The sequence below is a fragment of the Xyrauchen texanus genome, chromosome 47, assembly GCF_025860055.1.
Source record: "Xyrauchen texanus isolate HMW12.3.18 chromosome 47, RBS_HiC_50CHRs, whole genome shotgun sequence".
In the NCBI taxonomy this organism is placed as follows: domain Eukaryota; kingdom Metazoa; phylum Chordata; class Actinopteri; order Cypriniformes; family Catostomidae; genus Xyrauchen; species Xyrauchen texanus.
The window spans coordinates 14,631,932-14,647,412 of NC_068322.1; the positions used below are offsets into that span (position 1 = coordinate 14,631,932).

The 15,481-nt window shown below is 36.9% G+C and overlaps 1 protein-coding gene across 2 annotated transcripts in view; it reads left to right on the plus strand.

The window, feature by feature from the left end:
* The first annotated feature begins 3,960 nt into the window (after positions 1 to 3,960).
* LOC127639278 (apoptotic protease-activating factor 1) overlaps positions 3,961 to 15,481 on the plus strand; it is a 40,372-nt gene continuing 28,851 nt past the window's right edge. The window contains exons 1-19 of one of the 2 annotated variants that reach the window (XM_052121202.1): positions 3,961 to 4,104; positions 4,889 to 5,063; positions 5,152 to 5,341; positions 6,389 to 6,586; positions 7,351 to 7,540; positions 7,659 to 7,771; positions 8,136 to 8,267; positions 8,922 to 9,160; positions 9,658 to 9,825; positions 10,089 to 10,220; positions 10,323 to 10,436; positions 10,645 to 10,829; positions 10,927 to 11,053; positions 11,165 to 11,290; positions 12,899 to 13,039; positions 14,161 to 14,286; positions 14,402 to 14,554; positions 14,817 to 14,945; positions 15,297 to 15,422. In XM_052121202.1, the coding sequence (XP_051977162.1) occupies positions 4,926 to 5,063; positions 5,152 to 5,341; positions 6,389 to 6,586; positions 7,351 to 7,540; positions 7,659 to 7,771; positions 8,136 to 8,267; positions 8,922 to 9,160; positions 9,658 to 9,825; positions 10,089 to 10,220; positions 10,323 to 10,436; positions 10,645 to 10,829; positions 10,927 to 11,053; positions 11,165 to 11,290; positions 12,899 to 13,039; positions 14,161 to 14,286; positions 14,402 to 14,554; positions 14,817 to 14,945; positions 15,297 to 15,422 (2,727 nt within the window). In that variant the 5' untranslated portion in view covers positions 3,961 to 4,104; positions 4,889 to 4,925. The remainder of the gene's footprint in view (positions 4,105 to 4,888; positions 5,064 to 5,151; positions 5,342 to 6,388; positions 6,587 to 7,350; positions 7,541 to 7,658; positions 7,772 to 8,135; positions 8,268 to 8,921; positions 9,161 to 9,657; positions 9,826 to 10,088; positions 10,221 to 10,322; positions 10,437 to 10,644; positions 10,830 to 10,926; positions 11,054 to 11,164; positions 11,291 to 12,898; positions 13,040 to 14,160; positions 14,287 to 14,401; positions 14,555 to 14,816; positions 14,946 to 15,296; positions 15,423 to 15,481) is intronic. The other variant, XM_052121203.1, reaches the window with a different exon arrangement.

A 15,481-nucleotide genomic window follows, 5' to 3' on the forward strand; every position in this document is an offset into this window, starting at 1 on the left:
TATTCCCATTACCAAGCAGGCAACAGTGTTGTAACAATATTGTAATATTGGGGTTCATCTTATTAACAATTGCTCTTAACAATACATGTCAAAAGTTTGGACTCGCCTGCTCATACTTTATTATTTCCCATGTTTTAGAAGAATATTTCAGCTCTGTCGGGCCATAAAATGCAAGTGAACAAAATGTTGAAGCTTCAATAAGCACAACTGCACAATAAAAGTAATCCATATGATTCCAGTGGTTATCATTTTTGGGTGAAAAATGGATTGTTATAAGACTAGGCTACAGGACAAATTGAACAGCCAGTTCTGGAACAAAACTTTTTTTCTTCATTAAAGCAATGTATTTTTTTTTTATTCTAAAACGTGTGTTTTATGATTTCATTTTATTTTTTAATTTTATTTAGTTTGTTTTTAAACTGGGACCTTTTTTCCATTTCATTTTGTTTTTAATTACATGGTGTTTTAATATATATACATTAAACCAAAATTTTTGGTTACACTACTCTCTGTTTGATCAAATAAATACTTAACTATATATGTATGTTTCTTTTGTTATATTTTTTTTGTTCAATGAAAATAAATTATTTTGGGGGGTGTTGAATACTACTCATACACATTGGTTAAAATATACCCAACACTTAAAAAAAAAAAAATGTCCGTAATTGCAAAAATGCTACAGTAAATTTATTTTTATTTTTAAATGGGCAGTTACCTTAAAATATATGGTAAAAAGTTCTAATATATTTAAAAAGACAATACACAAAATTTTACAGTAAATTTTTTTACATGTAAAAAGTCTGATTTTACTGTATAATTAATGGTTAAAAAAAATTATATTATGTTTAAATAGAGAATAAATGTAATTTTTACTGTAAATTATTGTTAAAATTATGGTAAAATAAAAATAATCAGGCTTTCCCAGAATTCCTTGTGTTACCCACCACATTTAATTATACATTATGGGAATAGTTGTTTCTTATTTTTAATATCAGTTATCTACATTGGGGTGTTCTTTGTTATATTTGATGAAGTTGTCTCTATGTGTTTATTGGACATTGCTCTTGGAAAGGCCACTATTGATGAACTTCATGTCATCATATGCCTTTCTGTAAATACTACTTTGAGTAACAATATAAAGTGAAAAGCTGATTTTTACAGTTTCAGAAGGTTAAAGTATTAAGTTCATATAATTTAATAATATAAAAGGTAATGCACTGTAAAATATACAGGCATCAAAATTACATCCCGTAAAGCCTGAAACATGGTTACCCTATTTATTTATTTTTACAGTGAATTTCTGGCAACCACAGCTGCCAATTTATTACTGTAACTTTAACAGGATTGTTTTTTTTACAGTGAAGGAAATAAGCTACAAGTTTACCTTGTAATTTTTGGTAGGTTTACTAACTAAATGCAGTCAGTTTTGTCTGAAGTGAACGTATATTGTTGGACATATCAAATGTTGGACTTGAAATGTACATGTAAACGAATTGAGAACTGTATAGTAGACTATGTCATATAAAGGCTATTAGTCAAACAACAATAACAAGGAAATGAGAAAACCACTCACTGCTTTTGGCTGAATAACTTGAGCAGCTTTACAAGTATTAATATAACAGAATACATTTTATAATAAAAAAATGTATAATATTGTTATTTTTTTGTATATAATACTGACCCCTGATGTATACATGAGATTGTATTGTATACATAGAGATTGTGTTAATTTTTATAATAAATTACCAGGAAAGTAGAGATGCTAAAATAATTTATAATTATGATTAGCCTTTATAAAGATAGAAAAGTATCAACATTTGTACAGCAATACTTCAGCAGAATATTCCACCAGTCACAAACTTCAGAAAAGTGTGCATCATGCATTAGAATGTGAACAACTATTTCTGGGCTTAAAAGATACAATGACTAAATCAATGTGGAGCACTGCATCTCAAAAGGAGGATATTGTGGCCCCCATGTGCTACTTAAAGAAATAATTCACAAAAAAATGAAAATGTTCTCATTTACTCACCCTCATGCCATCCCAGATGTCTATGGCTTTCTTTCTTCAGAACACAAATTAAGATTTTCAGAAGAATATTTCAGCTCTGGTCCATATATTCATCCATAAGTGAATGGATGCCAAAATGTTGATGCTCCAAAAAGCACATAAAGGCAGCATACAAGTAGCCTATTCCTCCAGTGGTTAAATCCATGTCTTCAGAAGTGTTATGATAGGTGTGGGTGAGAAACAGATCAATATTTAAGTCCATTTTGCTAGAAATTCTTCTCCCTGCCCAGTAGATGGCGATATGCATAAAGAATGTGAATCACCAAAAACACAAGAAGAAAGTGAAAGTTAAAGTGGAGATTGACTGAGCTGGGAGGAGAATTTCTAGCAAAAATGGACTTAAATATTTATCTGTTTCTCACCCACAACTATCATATCACTTCTGAAGACATGGACTTAACCACTGGAGTCATGTGGATTAGGCTTTTATGCTGATTTATGTGATTTTTGGAGCTTTAAAATTTTGGCACCCATTCACTTGCATTATATGGACCAAACTAGCTGAAAGATATTCTTCTAAAAATAGTGCTTAATACTTAATTTGTGTTCTACCGATGAAAGAAAGCCATACACATACGGGATGATATAAGGGTGACTAAATGATGAGAGAATTACAAATTTTGTGTATATTATTCCTTTAAAGCCCATGTACCAAACAACTGCTCTACCACCTTATTGTGCCAAGTGACCCTGCATTTTTAGTGTTTTTTTTATTTTTGCAAAAAATTCCTTGCATTGTTTTGAACATGTTTTTTTGCGTAACAAAAACTTTCTCAGTCGGCATTAAGGGAAATTTAGACCCTACACATAATATAATTGGTTCATACATTATGATCCTGAAAATATCTTTTTTATCTTTTCATTTATGTAATTATGTCACCCTTTTATTTATTTTAAAAAATCAGATTCATGTAGTGTTTACAGGATCATAGATAAGCGTTTTATGTCTGTTTTATCCGAGTGGCTTTACAAGTTCATAAGGACCAACTGCCAGCTCAGGATCATTTTACAAAGGGCTGAATTAAATCCTATATCATGAGTTAAGTAATAATAAATGTGTTGTTTTGAAATTAAGTGTGACCCAGCTTTACGTTGAATCGGAGTATTTCTGATGCTGCAGGTGTTGCCGCCTTTTGGAATTTAAATCGAGCGAGGCCAGAAATATTGACAGACATGAGGTTTACATGTCGCAAATCAGTAGAAAAGCACATTTCTCTTTAGAAACTAAAGACATGACTATTTTAATGCATGTTTATCATGTTAGGGATTTCTGAATCTGAAAATATTTCTGTTTTTCCATACATTCTATTCATGTTGGTCCTGCAGTTCAAAAATCAAGTAAAGTTGCCCGTATCACAAAGGCTCAGGTATGTTTCATACAAACAGTGAAGGAATCATTGTTCTGCCACTGTTGGACTAGGATACAAGTATAGACTATCCATCGTCTATCCATAGCAGAACGGGACCACAACCCGTCTCTCACCTGAGCGGCACAGCTGCACCCTGCGCCTGATGTACAGGTAAACACATTGTGAGCTGCAGCCGTTTGAATTCCCCACAGAAATAGCTGTTGATCCTGAAAAAAGTACACACAAGTAACATGCAAAACACAGGTTTTCGTAATGGTCTGAGAGAATTTGTGCATTCAAATAACAATATCTGCAGGATGATTACAAATAAATAATTTAAAATTGTATTCAGTTTGGTCACAGAGAAAAAGCCAATGTTTACCTAAATTGAGAAGTGACTGTGCATGTGTTTGTGTTGTTCAGTATTTGGTGGTCTGCCCAGTTACAGACAGATGAACTCCGCGTTACCGCAGGAGGGTCACATGACTAAATGGCGTTCCTCTATTGGTCAGAGCGCACCGGGGAAGTTGTTTGGGTTAAAAAGCAGGAAGCGCAGCATTTGTGGTGCGGACAATCGGAAATTCACCAACTGGAATGTTTTGAAATATCTTACTTGACGTCATAGACCTCAGTTTGTCAAGAAGTCTCTTTATTTTAGTAATTCCCCCGCGAGGAACAATATCTGTAAGTATGTTGATTTAGTTTATTAATATATTTTTGTATTTAATTTGTCATCATGTCTAGGTAACTGATCAGAAAACATTTGGTAATTGAAATGGGCTGATAAACCACACCAGAGTCAACCTTAATATTAAAAGTCCTAGTAGTCTCTTAGCCGAACTAATATGATATTAACCTTTACTTTTATTCGCGTGCACCATATTGTTAATAACATCCTGCATTATTTGTTAAATTAGAGACCTTTTTTTGTTTCGTTTTTGATGACAGTATATACACACCCAAGTTTATTATTACTTCTAGTAAGTTCTAGAAAGTCTTAATAGACTCACATAGACCTGTCTTGTGTTTCAATTTTGGTTTTAGAAAGCTGGCTAAGCAGGGATGTTACTTAACGCAGTTTAGCATCTAGATATCTATGTAATAGGCCAGGTCTGTTTTGAATATAGATAATATAAATATAAATGATATATAAACACATATGAAGTATATGGCATTATATTTAAAGGTACAGTGGCTTTCCCCTCAGTTATTGAGTGTCACACATGTGTCTTAGCAGAGTAAAAACAGGTGTAGTTAATCACTACAACTGTGGACATCCTCCAAGTTTGACATAATTTTAAACGGCATATCTAATGTATTATTTAAAACCTATCAAATGTAATATTGCAAAATGTGTAACTTGGTAAACTGTGCTTGTGCTATTTTTGTGTAATAAATAAAATGTTTATTTATGAAGTGTGTTCCCTCCCTTTATGATTGTATATCCTGCTTGTAACTGTCAATCAAGTGCAGGGTTGTCGAGGTGAGCTGCAGCTTATGTGGAGATGGAGGAACGAGCTCGCAGTTGTCTGCTGCACTTTAGAGCCACTCTGGAGCAAGACATCAAAGCCTCCTTCCTGATGGACCACATGATCAGCGATGGAGTCTTGACCAATGACGAGGAAGAGAGAGTGCTAAGCAAGGTCTGTTTTGACAGTACAACATGCTCAATTTTACAAAATAATAAAAAAAAAAGACTTGACAGTCAAGCTTTTTTCCCTGGTTCTCCAGGCCACTAAAAGGGAGCAAGCTGCTGCCCTACTGGAGTTGCTGTTGAGGAAAGACAACAGGGCTTACATCTCCTTCTACAATGCTCTGATCAGAGAGAGTTATGGAGATCTAGCCAGCCTCCTTCAAAATGACCTGCCTCTGCTCAGCCCTGAAGGAGAGCGAAGCTTTGCAGATGGAGTGTCTCCCTCTGGTAATCAGTTCAGTAGATATTGTGCTCTGACATGCATGTAAATGTAAAGTGTTTAGATGTCAGCTTTGTCTGTGCAATTATTAGTTCTTATGTCTAAAAATATGTTTATTGTGTATGAAAATGAGATGATCTCATAATAGAGTCTTAAAAAAACAAAGTAGATAGTTATTAAAGGGATTAATTTATTTTAAACATCACATGTTCACTTCTTTAGCATTGAGTTTTAAAGGTACACTCAGAAACCTTTTGTTCATGACATCTTGGACTTACAGTGACACCTAGTGGTGTGGCTGCAGCATCATTCAAAATCAATAGTTTTCAGCTACAGATGCCATTGTAGAAATTCACTATTCACAATCAGTCAAGATTAATTTAATCCAAGAACGAAAGTGTCCAATAACGAAATGGCTACTGAGATTAAGCGAGTAGTATTCAGCTGGACATGTGATTCTAAAATGGCAGCCCCTATGTAGAATGGTTTTCTTAACTTATCAGGTTGGATTTGGAAGATTCAAATTCAGAAAAACAAGTAAAATCCTGTTTTCTAGAGGGGGCCTGGGCAGCTCAGCGAGTAAAGACGCTGTCTACCACCATTGGAGTTGCGAGTTCGAATCCCAGGGTGTGCTGAGTGACTCCAGCCTCCTAAGCAACCAAATTGGCCCGGTACCTAGGGAGGGTAGTCACATGGGGTTACCTCCTTTTATAATGCGGTTCGCTCTCGGTGGGGCGCATGGTGAGTTACGTGTGGATGCCGCGGAGAATAGCGTGAAGCCTCCACACGTGCTAGGTCTCCGTGGTAACACTCTCAACAAGCTACAGATTGACGGTCACAGATACAGATGCAACTTGAGATTCATCCTCTGCCACCAGGATTGAGGCGAGTCACTACACCACCACGAGGACTTAGAGCACATTGGGATTTGGGCATTCCAAATAGGGGATAAAAAATAAAAAATTAATGTTTTCCATGATATGGCCCCTTTAAAGGCAAAACATTATGTAGGTTAGTACTTGACACATTCTCTTTTCACTGCATCTGCATTCCAGTCCAGTTGATACTGAGTGAAGGTGGTGTTCCTCAGAGACCCGTTGTGTTTGTGAGCCGACCCGCTCTTCTCAACATGATCCGGGAGAAGCTCTACCATCTGCAGGACACAACAGGCTGGGTCACTGTGTTTGGCATGGCGGGCTCAGGGAAGTCTGTGATGGCTGCAGAAGCTGTTCGAGACCATGCTCTCATTAAGGGTAATGACTTGGTACTGATTCAGACTTTTGTGAGATATTAAAGAAGGTGTTTCTAATATATGTACTTTTGCGTCCATTTTCTCTTATTAATGTTTCCATTTAAATGATAGTTTGTTCCGGTCCTTTAACTTGATTGGAAAGTGTCATTCCGAGATTGCTGATATGTCAAATAATAACTGGCCATACACTATAAAAAGAAAAATATCTAAAATATTCTTGGTTTATTCAAGTAAAAAATGTAATTAAATCTGACTACGTAAAACAACTTCACAGCTAAAAGATTTAACAGAAGGATTATATAACTGCTTTTATAAAATATAAAAACTTCAAATTTCTGCTTTCTAAACCTTCCAAAAATTGGCCCTATTCACTTTCATTGTAAGTGCCTCACTGTAACTCAGATTTCTGCTTTTATTTAAAAAAAAATTTAAGAAATGGAGGGATGAGTCTAAATACATTTTTGTGGTAGTCAACATTATGCCTCAAATGCTGACGATTGAGCCTCACTTGTATTGAACCTGGAATATTCCTTTAATACCTTGAGGTAACAATTGCTGGTTACCATGTTTTTGTGTATCGTGTCGAAATGTTTCTCCACATTTACATTGTGTTTATAGAATTGTTGTTTAAAAGCAATGTCACACTTACAATTGTGCTGTTTTACTGACTGAAGCTTTGTGTCTACAGCCGAATCACAGATGCGATGATATTCAGTAAGACGGCGCTCTTGCTTATCCATTTCTCTTCTTTCCTCCATCCTCCAGAGTGTTTTCCGGATGGTGTTCACTGGCTCTCTGTTGGGCAGTGTGAGCGGGCAGACCTGCTGGTGAGGATGCAGTCTCTGTGTTTCCGCTTGGAACAGGGTCAAAGTTCGGACGCCAGCCAGCGGCCACCCTGCTCTGTGGAAGAGGCCAAAGAACGCCTACGTTTTCTAATGCTCCGCAGGTTTCCCAGGTGATCACTAGGGACAGTTTGTCTGCAGCCAGACAGCATATGAACTCTATCAATGTCATTTATTTGCGTAATCATATTAGCCCCTATTTATTTTCTTTCATTTGTGTGTTTCCATCAGGTCCCTGCTGATTTTGGATGATATTTGGGACAGCTCTACTCTCAGGTCATTTGATATCCAGTGCCGAGTCCTCTTGACCACACGGAATAGAGGTCTGACTGAATCAGTTAGTGGTTAGTAGTTTGTTCATGTTCATGCCAATACTGCAGCTAATTTGCATAGATCAAGACTAATTCTAGACTAGCTCACAGTGAATGGTGGCTCTTGAATAAAAGTCCTCTGCCTGTTTGTTTCTCAGACTTGCTTTAAATCCAAGGCCGTTCATTTGTTTTTTAACTAAATTAGATTATATGTATCAGAGAACAGCAGATCCTGCATCTGGCATAAGAGATAAGCTATTTTCAGCTTGGGCTATGAGAGAGAAAATTCTTTGTCTATAAACAAAGTGCTGCGATTTTTGAGATGCTATCTTGCCCTATAATTCATTTAGCCTCATTAGTTTATCCAAGTTAATGCTTTCATTCTGTTTGTGTTTAGGTCAAAGGTTTGAAGTGCCAGTTGATAATGGTCTAGATGAGGAGAAAGCCCTGGAAGTTCTTGCTTTGTATGTGAATGAGAAACCACAGAAACTTCCAGAACAGGCCCGCAGTATTGTCAGCGAATGCAAAGGTACGCGTTACCCTTTTTATGCAAAAATAAACACTAAGGTCTTTGCAAACATGACCCAGTTCTCATGAAATGCATTTATATCACATTCACTCAGTGTCATCTACAGGTAAATGATTGGACTTGATGACCAATCATGTCTTTTTGATCAAGTATCATTATGTCCATTTTATTGGTTATCTTTCCAATATTTGTGCACTTTACTGTATTTTACACATTTGTTATATAATTAGACTCAATCACAACTTAAGAAGATTATGCCAATTGTTAAATAAAATGATTAAATAAACTAGATTTCTAAAATACAGTGTTTTTGGAGCTTGCCTTTCTGTTGCTATGCATTTGCAAGGGCATTGCTAGGGTGTTTTGGGTGGTTGCTAGGTTGCTTACTGGCCCAAGTGAAAAGGGCCAACCTAAAGTCTCTGTGATATTGTGGCCCTTGATATAGCTTGGGATCCTGCTGTAAATCTGAGAATTCTTTTGACCGGTGAAATTGTAAGTTTGATTGCATACAAATAGCACTCAACAAGCAAGACAATTTGAGGAATCTTTCATGTTTGTAGCACAAATGGTGCGGGACTAGTTGAATAATTACCATAGCAAGCTACACTAACAATCCAGTATGTGCACCAACTGCAAACATCTCTCCTTTTATAGGCTCTCCTCTGGTGGTGTCTCTGATCGGAGCTCTGTTGAGGGAGTTTCCAGACCGCTGGGGCTACTATCTGCGGCAGCTGAAGATGAAGCAGTTCAAGCGGATCCGTAAGTCTTCATCCTATGACTATGATGCTCTGGATCAGGCCATGGACGCCAGCCTGCAGGTCCTGGAAGTTGAACACCGAGATCTGTACAGAGACCTGAGCGTCATGCAGAAAGACATCAAAGTGCCTGCTAAGGTCAGCCACGAAATGACTGTCACCATTTATTAAAGTGATGAATTGTTTAGATGCTCTATCAATTATTTATTATTTCTTTATAATCCACTTAAGTAGTGTTTTAAATGGGCTGTCTAAATAGTTTGGTTGTGTTAAAGCTGGTGTATTTATTATTTATTTTAGATTTTTTTAATGTTAAATTCCTTTCCAGTTTTGACAGCTTTCTGCGGTGCTGTCAAAATATTGTTCTTGTTTGTTTGAGCATCCTTTCAAAGGAACACTGGCCCAATTAATGGCATGAGTTTGGGGTGGGACTTTCTATTTAGCTAACCAATGACAGATCATGTTCAGAGAAACCTGTTTGAAAGGGATAATCATTTCTGAAATTCTGTTTGACACTAGAGGCACAAAAATTACACATTTGCTTTAATTCATTTGATTAACATGCACAGCTGCCAAATGCAAATTTGGAAAGATTTGCTGGAAAGTTCTATATTCAAACTGTATTCAAACTGTAGGTTCTGTCTGTGCTGTGGGGTCTTGAGTTGGAGGAGGTGGAGGACGTCCTACAGGAGTTTGTGAATAAATCTCTGCTATTTCGGGACTGTAACCAGCGGCCGTACCTCTATTACCTTCACGACCTGCAACTGGACTTTCTCACTGAACAGAACCGCAATGAGTTGACCGTAAGTCATGTGTCCCATTTTTGGAAAACCCAACAAAGAAAAGTTTTGCATTTTCATACCACACAGTCATGCGGAGAGGATCTGTGATTTTATGTTCCTCATCTTCTGAGGGATGTGTTTTCATGAGATTTTACTTTTGCTTTTGTTTTTTAAATCTTACAATGATTTAATCATCTTCATTCTGATCGAGAATTACAAAAGTTACTACTATTAGTATTATTAGAAACTTAAAATGTATTTAAGTGACACAATATTTCTTAAAGGAACTGCATAAAAAGATGGTCCGTCAATACCAGCAGTTCTATAAAAAAGGCAAACCCAGCTCTGGAGATAAAGAGTGTTTGTACTGGTATCACTTTCTTCCATATCACATGGCTAAAGCAGGCCTCTCTAAGGTAAATCTACAGAATGACCTGAACTGACATTTGAAGCATACAGTTGGTAGGATTTTTAATTCATGCTAAATCCTCTTTATTTCTCCTCCTTTTCTTTCTCAGGAGCTTTTTTCACTTATGTTTTCCTTGGACTGGGTCAGAGACAAAGCTCAGATTATGGGATCTGCTCATCTCATCAATGACTTTGTGGAATATGGTGAAATATTAGACAAAGAGGTACTTCAAAACCCATCACTGTCATACAGTATTCCCACTTAAGGACCTTTTATACTTATTTGAGGCCAAGTAAGGTTTGGCTGTCCAAATGCTAACCAATCATTTAGATTTTATGGGTAACAAAATTCTTTATGGTACTAACACAGATGCAAGATGTGCAAATGTGACTTGTTGATTAATATTAAATATTCTGTTGTTTTGCGCACAGAATAGTGAGGTGAGACTGCAATTTCAGGAGTTCCTCTCTCTGAATGGGCATCATCTGGAACAGAGGCCGTTTCCTGACGTGGTGCAGCTGGCTCTGTCTCAGCCCACCTGCTCTGAAGTTTACAGGCAGGCCTTGATGCAGGCACAGGACAGAGCCACTAGGGGGCAGCTCTATCTTGACTGGGTGTATGCATATCACTTGCTGAACATTTACACTCATAGCAAGTTTCTTGTGGATTAGATTTTGTTTGAAAGCAGATGGTGTTCATTTTTGCCTCCATAGGAACAATAACAGTAAGGATAGTTTGTCTCGGCTGGTCATTCATCCTCACCAGGGGTCCCTATATTATGCCTGTTTCTCCAGAGATGGGAGCAAAATCGCCTCCTGTGGGGCCAGCAAGACTCTGCGGGTAAACATTCAACTGTGTCCTGCTGTTCAACTTTTTGGCATTCTGTACACAATAATATCTGACTGCTTTAAGTCAAATATTATATTTCATTCACATCTCTGTCCTCTATAGGTTTTTAAGACAACCTCTGGAGAGAAGCTTCTTGAACTACAAGCTCATGATGATGATGTTCTCTGCTGTGCCTTCTCCCCTGACAACCGTTACATAGCAACCTGCTCTAGTGATAGGAAAGTTAAGGTCAGTATGTGTCTTTTTGCCTATGTAAAGTTTTTGCAATGCATTTAACTTCCATAATGTGATATTTCTGAGTGAAACAGAACATTGAGCTTGAAACAATGCAGGGCTGGACTTGATTTAATTCTTTGGGATTTGATTGGATCAGAAAAGTGTGCTTGGATATGACTGGTTGATATTTTTTCCCACCCATGTGAACTTAGTTATATCAGCAGTAAAAAAAAAGTTGGTTTTGTAATTTTGTTGTTTTGTTTTCCTTTTCAGAACTGTGCTGTGTTAATCTTGCTCAGTAAGCCTTGGGACATTTATTAAGAAAGTTATTTGAGTCAATTTTGAGTTCATGTTGAATTTAAATTCGGGCTGTCAGTCGTTTTTTTTTTTTTTAATTTTCATCAAATGAATTGCTTAACATGCAAATTAATTAATAGAATGAATCGTGTATATATAAATATTTGCTGAAAAAGCCACCCAAATAACAAAAATTAGATATATGGATAAATTAATATTTAAATATTTATAAATATAATATATATTTAATAATAAAAAATTATTACATTATTGTGACAGACGAGAAAATCATTTTTAAGACCATAAATAAAGTGGCTTTAGAAGGCTATTTTATATTTCTATGTTATTGAAAATAAGCCTATAGACCTACAGTCCAAAGTAATCCATTTTGCAATTTAATTAATCTGTCTAAAACAGATTTATAAGAACTTTTCTATGGACATGTCAACGTAGACCTGTGTCAGACAGACGCTTTAGGAGCGTCTCACTTTGATTGCATCACGTCATAAACAATGGTTTTAGTTGCTGTGTCAAGTTGTGCTGTGAAACGTAACATGAAACGTTGAAAATCACATCTCGAGATCCCTGTATTCTGAATTTGTGTCCAGATGTATTTATATGCAAGAAAGTGTTTTCATCTTGTGCATGTCTGAGTTTGGCTTGCTCTGTACAGTTGCGCTTTGCCTGTACAGCTGACATTTCGCTTACTGTCCCCTGCTGAAAACAGGTGGTACTTAAAGCTAGAATGCTCTGATTGAAGGAATATTCTTTACTTCTCTCTGGGGAATGACTAATTGTGCAATTTTTTTTTTTTAACACGTTATTTTTTGTATAATTAATCCCACTGAAATAACATTTCTACTTCTACTAATAAGCTCTACTTCAAAAATACAACTTGAAATTTAGATTGGTTCTTGTTGACTTTGTTAAAACACATTCTCGGTCTTATTGAGCATACTATTAATCATTGCACATTTTTTCAAAATACATTTTCTGTTCACAATCTTTTATGAAAATGTGATAACAGCATCTAAAACAGGTTTATGTCACATGTTTGCTTTAATTTCCACCGCCCACTTTTCACAACACACTCAAATACCTACCTGATGGATAAAATGAAGTCCCGTCTTTTTTTTTTTCTTGTTGAATTTCCTGTTTTACTCGGAAATGTCACTTTATTGAAGTAAAACGGGTTGCAAACGTTTCATGATGACTAAGGTCTGTCTCAGTTTCTCGCTCATGCTGATAATAGCTTTCTAAGAAGGTTATGTAGTGTGAAATCAGTCAGGCCAATGAGAAATGTCTCCGTGTGTTTTGTTGTAGTTGTGGAATATTGAGCAAGGTTCTCTGGTCAGAGAGTTTGCCGAGGAACATGACGAACAGATAAACCACTGCCAGTTCACCAACACGGGTCAACGTGTCCTGTTGGCCACCTGCTCTAATGACAAATTCAACAATACCAAGGTGAGAAGACATCAGTGTTTGCCATGCAAAGTTTCATGTTTAAATCTATTTTTGCTCACACTTGGTATCCTCTTTCCACAGTTAGAAACATATTTAATGGATATGAGTATTAAGAATGAGCAAGCATCCTACCAGCTGTCAAAGCAGCAGAGGAGGGGAATGGGGCAGCCGTGTAATTTTACAGCTTGTGAAATTTGCAAAGAATTGTGCTAGATCTGTAGGAGTGTGACAGCAGGGGTCTGCAGTGGAACTGTATTCATCTGCTGGTATGAAACTGAATGAGAGAGAGCACGTAATGAGAGCACCTCCCCCAGTGGAGGCGTGAACACAAAGGGGCACTTCGTGGAATATGTTTGACGTGAGGAGTGGAAGAAAACACCCTGAAATTAGATTTAGAGAATGCTACAGCAGATGTATCAATATGCAGGACAGTTAAAGCAGACTAAACATGTTCTTGAAACCTGTTTTCTCAAAAAGTAACAGATTATCTGTATTATGGAGTCATATCATAGTCCCCCTAAGGTCTGAAGTTATTTTCTGACCATTTTCCCCTCATCTCTCTGACCAAACACCCTCTTTGCATGTGAAATGAGATTCAGCGCTCTTATTCACAAACTGTGGGCTTGCTGACAGATCTGATGTAATTTCTACTGCCCCATCCATTAAAAATTGACTCATTAAGTCTGCATTACATTGTGACTGGTTCACAAAACATCCACACTGCTTAAACTGTTAAGATCGCACTGAAACGATCAGGGACCTTGTTAAATAAATTTCCCACCTGTTTGTATTGTTGGAATTATTCAGAAAGATATGCAGAGTTGCAGTTGCTACACACAGCCAGTAAATACATTTGAACAGACTTTCTCACATTTCATTCTCATCATTTTGTTTTTCAGGTGTTTAGGAATAATACAATTTATTACCTCACTGTCAGAAAGAAGTATTGAATGAACTACTGCTTTTCAATGAAAGCTCTTTTGTCTCTTGAGAGGAAGTTTTTGAGTTCTAAGTTACAGTACAGTAATCTCAAAGGATCAAGAACAATTTAGTTCCTTATGATATGGCCCCTTTAACAAAAAGTCTAAACAAATTTATCCCCATCTCTACCTTTCCTGCAGCTATGGAACCCAAACAAAACGACCTCTCAGAACACTATGTTCGGACACATGGAGCCTGTCAATCACTGCTGCTTTTCTCCCAACGATGCCTACCTCGCCACTTCATCTAGTGACGGCACCTTAAAGGTGAGGCAGTCTGAGATGGGATAGTTGGAACAAGAGTACTAATCTAGAATCTGATGTTCTGCCTTATATATTTCATATATCAATACACGTGGCCTCACTTCTTTGTATTTGTCAGCTGTTTGAGGTGTCTTCTGCCAATGAGTGGAAATCAATCGATGTCAATAGTTTTTTCCCGGAAAGCGACGATGAAATAAATGTCATTGTGAAATGCAGCACCTGGTCGTCTGACAGCTCGCGGGTCATTTGTGCTGCCAGGAACGCTGTGTTTGTAAGTACGTGTGTGTGTGTGTGTGTGTGTGTGTGTGTGTGTGTGTGTGTGTGTGTGTGTGTGTGTGTGTGTGTGAGAAATACGGCACCATATTAAAAGAAAAGGAATAGTCTTGAAATAATGTCATTTGATGCACCAAATAAAATATTAACTATCCCAGCTCCTTATGACAATATTTTCAAGCCATAATGAGAGCTTTGTTTGTTTTCTCTGCTCTCGTGGTTGGTATTTAAACCGTGTATGTGTTGATTGTGTTGTGTAGGTGTTTGATGTAGCTACATCAACAATGCTTTTGGAGATGAGAACCAGTCGCCTGAGTACAGTGCAGTACTGCCACGCGTGTCCCAACTCCAATCTGCTGGCCGTCGCTCTCTCCCATTACACTGTAGAGGTACATCACATGACAGACAGCACTCGTAGATGCTCAAATTCAAGGTGTGAAATAAGATTGGTAGAAGAATTTCAAAACATTAAAACTGTATGGAGACATTTATAAGAAAAATTAAGTTTGGTATACATCCTAAATTTACAGGTTTAAACATCACAACTCAATCTTTATTTTTACTCGTTCTAGATTTTGGAATGTAAAATCTGTAAACTATAAAATGTATTATTCTTCTATATAAGAATCATCAGTACTGAAAACTCAAGTGTGTGTACAGTACATAATTTTAAAACTATATGATTATCATATTTACTCATCTTTTGTTATGTGGTTCTAAAGAGTGTCTTTGGTTTTCAGTTGTGGAATTTTGAGACCAGTAAGAAGAAAGCCGAATGCAACGGTCACCTGAGCTGGGTTCACTGTGTACAGTTCTCTCCTGATGGTTCACTTCTCCTGTCTTCCTCTGATGATCAGACCATTAGGGTAATATAGTTCCGGTCCCTCTGTTCCTCTACGTTAGCAATTGTACTGCCATAATTAAG